Genomic DNA, 5,772 nt, shown 5'->3' on the forward strand with positions numbered 1-5,772 from the left:
TTTTTTTCTGGCTACAGGGACAGCAGTGCTTGCCAGTAGCCTTCTCAATAATGGTGTGTTACTTAAACAGTCTCTGAGCCAAGTCCTAAACATTCCTGGCGAGCTGTTCGACATGAAACCTAAGTTCCAACTTGTACTGCCTATTTCTTCCAGAAGCATTTGCGATACAGGTTCATTAACTTTATTAATTGGTACTTGAGTAGAAGCATGAAATAAACATCTTTTTTATTCCAATTGTTGTTCTTCAAATCCCAACTTAGATGTCACCTCCTCTGTAGAGCCTACCCCCATCTCTTTGCCTTGATGCTTCAGGCCCTGACGTTACTCACTCCATCTTCTCTGCTCATTATCGTAGATATACTCTGTTTATCAACTCGGAAACTGTTCTGTGTATATTTATGTTTATGGGTTTTTTCCTCTTCTAGAGTGTAAGTGCCTCAAGGTTAGGCTGTGTTCCTTCTTATCTTTTATCCACCTCAACGCTTAGAATACATTCATAAAGTGTTTGTGGAATAGATGAGAGATAAAATTAATTGAATTATGAGATTCAACCTCAGAAATGTTTGGAAACATTCCCAAAACATTTAGAAAATAGCCTAGAGAGAAAGCTAGAAGAAAGAAATATAAGGGCCAGATTGGGGAGTTGCTACATAAATAACATAGCATAGCAGAAGGTTCTGAGTTCATAAATCAGTGCATGTTCTATTTCTTTTGGTTTCCACTTTGGCCACATAGTTACTTGTGAGACGTCAAAGTAAAATGTAAAGAATCCTAGACTAGGAATTTAGAGACCTGGATTTAGTCCCAACTCTGCCATGAATTTCTATGTCACTTCCTGTCTCTAAGTCCTTTCAAATTCCTTTCCCACACAGGCACATCTGGATCCATTGTCATTAACCTCATCCTTCAGTTAAAAATTTGAGGCAAATGCTACAACCAATTCATTCCAGAATTTTACAGCAACTGGCTGTCACAGTTAAGGGTGGAACATGGAGCCCAGCCCTGCAGAGGCATCCCACACCTACAGGGAGAGTCAAAGCTTCTCTGTCTTTTGCCAAGAACAGGACGTTCCTGCACCTATGGGAGCCAACTGAGTGTGTAGTGTTGGCGGTCAGCACTACCACAGCTCCTGGTTCCAAAGAGAAATTCAGGAATGTCTTAATCAATGTCCCTGCCAGGCACCTGGAGACAGAAATTGCTCAAACTCCACTTATGAAAACAGGAATCTTGTCTAGGTCATCCTGTTTGCTGTAATCATCAGGGCATCATCTGAGTCTGACAACTAGATCCAGAACTAAGTCCGGAGTTAGGAATTTGGCCATTTGGTTCAGATACCCACAACCAAATTGATTGTTTTGAAATCTTGAAAAAAAATACTCTAAAAGCGTGGATTGTATGTACACATTTTAGACTAAGAAATCTATTGAGCTTCTCAGAAGAAATGGTAAGAATCATGAATCATAATTTAGTTTAACATTAAATACTTCTAATGTGAAAAGTTTCGTCTTACTCAATTGTTTGAGTTTTTGAAGAGTCTGGGAGCATTTCTGTGCTACATATACATATAATTGTTATTGATATAATTCACATATCATAAAAATTTGGGCTTTTGAAGTATATACACAATTCAGTGGGTTTTTAGTATATTCAAAGGGTTTGTGACTATCACTACCATCTAATTACAGAACATTTTTATTACCCAAAAAAGAAACCTCACATCCATTAGCAGTTACTCCCTAACTCCTCCTCTCAGCCCTGGCAACCATTAATCCACTTTCCATCTATGGATTTGCCTATTCTGGACATTACATATGAATAGAATCATCTAACATGAGGTCTTTTGTGTCTAGCTTCTTTGATACTTTCTTACTCCACAACTCTAGACCACAGAATCTAATAAGAAAGGAGAAATCCATCTTAAAGTCATCACTTTTCTTTCCCCTAAAGATGCCATATAAAATGCTTATAACTGATAACCCATGGACAAGATTCTGAGCTAGCCTATCTCTAGCCGGTAGGAAGCGACACTGCTCAAACCTCCCAGGTTGACTAAGACCTGGCCTAAACTGAAAGATCGCCCCTAAGACTGAGCATGAGAGCAAGGGAAATCCAGGGCATCAGAGCCCCCTGAATCCAAACCCTGACATGGTCACTCACTAAATCTAGGGTGACCTTGAGTAATCTATTTAACCTCTCTGCTTTCATTTTCCTCATCTAAAAAATTAGCATAATAACATTACCTCCTTTGTGAGGTTATTATAAGAATGAGAAAATATATACATATGGAAAGTACCGAATGTCTGGCATAGGGAGAACTTCAAACTATTATTATTGCTACTTCTACTATTTTCATAAGTGTTTTTCTTGATCACCTATGACAGACGTTCTGAAAACTAAACAAAGAATTATATTGGCCATGGTCTCTGCCCTCAAGGAAATAACATACTATGGGACATATACACCTTTTTTTAAATCTAAGATTGCATTATAAATACAATGGAACATAGCCCAGACATAAAAAATGAAATCTTGCCATTTGCAACAACATGGATGGATCTAGAGGGTAAAATGCTAAGTAAAATAAGTCAGCCAGAGAAAGACATATGATTTCACTTACATGTGGAATTTAAGAAACAAAGCAAATGAACAAAGATAAAAAGAGACAAACCCAAAAGCAGACTCTTTACTATAGAGAACAAACTGGTGGTTACCAGAGGGGAGGTGGCTAGGGAGATGGGTGAAGTAAGTGAAGGGGATGGTGAATACACTTACCATGATGAGCGCTGAGTACTGTCTAGAATTGTTATATCACTACATTGTACACCTGAAACTAATAGAACACTGTACAATAACTGCACTAGAATTAAAATCTTAAAAAGTAAAATATTATATGTCCCTATAATACTTTAATCCTACCACTTAGGGTTGAAGATGAATGGAATGAAGAGTATTCTGTGTTATTTGTTTGTGTTTCCTCTGCATTACTAGACTAAGAACTTGTGTCAGCTCAACTCTTCCAAGAAACAGATGCCAAGACAAAATGAGTCATGGAGGAGTTTTCTTAGGAGAAATGCCCATGAAGAATTAAAAGGAGAAGCTACCAGCATAAGTGGGGAGAGTCTTCAGACCATGATGCAGACTTGACCCTTGGGAAAGAAAAGGAGGAAAGAAAGAGTGCTGGGTGATAAGAGGGTGAGACTGAAGTGCAGCTTTGAAAAAATCCTAAGCCAGGCTGCCTGGGAGTCTCCCTAAGCAGAGATAATGTATTAGAGGAGTCCCATGTTGGGCAGAAATGACCTGGCTCTAGTGAGAAAAGAAAAGGGAGAATGAGACTTGGCAATGTGGAAGCAGGTGCTGGTCCAAGGATGCTGCAGCTGGAGACTGCACCAACTCTACTGCTTATATAGCCGATTCTCATGAAAGTCAGTTTGAGCAGCATGCCCTACCACCTCCACAGAACTCCTGAAGATCATAATTATTCGTATCATTACTTATGTTTAGTAAGTTCTCAATGATTGTTTGGTGTAAGCTGAATCAGTGAGGGTTTTCAGCCACCATCAGGAAGAGTAAGCCATTTACTCAATGCAGGTGGATTCAATTTCATAATTCCTCAAGAAGGGAAATGTTTTCCACCATTTGAACTAAATGATGAGGCCCAGAAAATATTCCTGTGGCATAGAAGATCCCAACCCACAAACAAAAATGGGGTGGGGTGCTGAGGCAGTGAACTGACAGCAACAGGAAGAATCAGGCAAAAGTGATTCTGAGGCCTAGAATAAACCTACCATTGATTTGATTAGCCACTTAATTTCACTTGTATAGACACAGCCACAGGATGAAGCAATCTGCAGAGGGTGTGGCCTCTAAGGTACAAACAAGATGGCAGATAAAGTGTTTCTGAAACACACAACAAAGCAGAGAAAGCCTCAGGAGCTCAGGGTGGTGGGGAGATTTTAATCATGGAGGTACACTTGCTCAAAGCACCCAGCAACTGGAAAGCAGGTCACCCACAGCACCCACAGGAGTCTTGAAAAGGATAACTCCAGTTTTCAAAGAATCAAAATAGATAGGGGTGAGGCAAAAGGAAGAAATGAGTCACAAATCTGTAGGTAAAATGAGATCTCTGAGCTAATGATCACAAAAAAAGAAAGGCAGAGAGAGGAACAGTGTTCTGGGGGGTTCATTTCTCACTTTCATAAAGGGCAGAAATTTCCTTCCATTTAAAGATTATATATTGATGAATCACTACATTGTACACTTGAAAATAATATAACAGTGTGTGTGTTAACTAACTGGAATTAAAATAAAAACTTTAAAAAATAAGTTCTCCATAAATAAATTTTAAAAATAATAAACATTATATATTGAGCACCCTCTATGCACAGATTGAGAGAAACAACATTTCAAGAGTGCTCACACGTCCAACAAACATTTATAAGCACCTCCCTTGTGCTAAGTATGTGTTAGACTTTGGGGAAGCACAGAAAATCATTTTCAATTACTGCCCTCAGTTCTGCCAAAGAGCCAGACCTACAAAACAATGAAAAATGAAACATCATTGTGAACCATGCAATGATAGAGCCAGGCCTACGTGCTATGAGAACTCTAAGTAGGGCAACCATGTAACTCATCATCCAAAACCAGGATGCCTTGAGAGTAACAGGGGGCATTAGCAATAATTACATTGGTACAACAGGCATAAACCGGGAATGTTCCTGGGCAGACAGGATGACTGCCATCCCAGTCACAAGGAACTAAAATTGGAAGAAAAACACGGGAAGGACAATGGGTGAGAAAAAGGAAATGCTAGATTGAAGAGGCTAAGTTGTTAAACAGGAAAGGGATGAGAGCAATGGGTAAAGCAAAAGAAACAATTTCAAAGAAGCTGTTAGAACTTTGAAGCTTAAAGGATCCTGAAGATAAACCCACTTAACTTTCTTGTGGAGAAAGTAAGAGGGAGCAGTTAGGAGAAAACCAATATTGCTTAAGCACCAACAGTGAACTAAGCACTATGCCAAGGATTTAAAATGCATTTTCTTATTTTTCCCGACCTAAAGGAAGGTATAATTATTCTCAGTTAATAAACGAAGGTAAGGCTTCCTTTCCAACTAGGGCCCGGCAGAATGGCTCCCGCAAAGAAGGGTGGCGAGAAGAAGAAGGGCCGTTCTACCATCAATGAGGTAGTGACCAGAGAATACACCATCAACATTCACAAACGTATCCATGGAGTGGGTTTCAAGAAGCGTGCCCCTCGGGCACTCAAAGAGATCCGGAAATTTGCCATGAAGGAGATGGGAACTCCAGATGTGCGCATTGACACCAGGCTCAACAAAGCTGTCTGGGCCAAAGGAATAAGGAATGTTCCATACCGTAACCGTGTGCAGTTGTCCAGAAAACGTAACGAGGATGAAGATTCACCAAACAAGCTCTACACACTGGTTACCTACGTACCTGTCACCACTTTCAAAAATCTACAGACTGTTAATGTGGATGAGAACTAATCGCTGATTGTCAAATAAAGGTATAAAACTGCAATAAATAAATAAATAAATAAATAAATAAATAAATAAATAAATAAATAAATGTAAGGTAAGGAGGCTTAAAAGGTTAAGTGACAGAGCTGAGATTGAAACCCCTGTTTGTGAACTCCAAAGTCTATCCCACAAAATTGGTAGCACAAGCAGAATGAGCATCAGTGACTTCTAACTCCTGGGCCAGTGCTACTCTTACTGTGCTATACAAGGTGAGTTTTTACTGGGTTTGGATAATGTT

At 39.4% G+C, this 5,772-nt stretch overlaps 1 protein-coding gene across 1 annotated transcript; it reads left to right on the forward strand.

Moving 5' to 3' along the window:
- The first annotated feature begins 5,102 nt into the window (after nucleotides 1–5,102).
- On the forward strand, nucleotides 5,103–5,530 carry LOC121498039 (60S ribosomal protein L31-like). The gene has a single exon (XM_041767969.1). The coding sequence runs from the start codon at nucleotides 5,124–5,126 to the stop codon at nucleotides 5,499–5,501; it is 378 nt and encodes a 125-aa protein (XP_041623903.1). The 5' UTR covers nucleotides 5,103–5,123; the 3' UTR covers nucleotides 5,502–5,530.
- The last annotated feature ends 242 nt before the right edge of the window (nucleotides 5,531–5,772 follow it).

The sequence above is a fragment of the Vulpes lagopus genome, chromosome 1 (assembly GCF_018345385.1).
Source record: "Vulpes lagopus strain Blue_001 chromosome 1, ASM1834538v1, whole genome shotgun sequence".
Lineage (NCBI taxonomy): Eukaryota > Metazoa > Chordata > Mammalia > Carnivora > Canidae > Vulpes > Vulpes lagopus.

Bases quoted from the DNA above. Each gene is read 5' to 3' on its own strand.
- LOC121498039 (XM_041767969.1), top strand. From the start codon at position 5,124: ATGGCTCCCGCAAAGAAGGGTGGCGAGAAGAAGAAGGGCCGTTCTACC.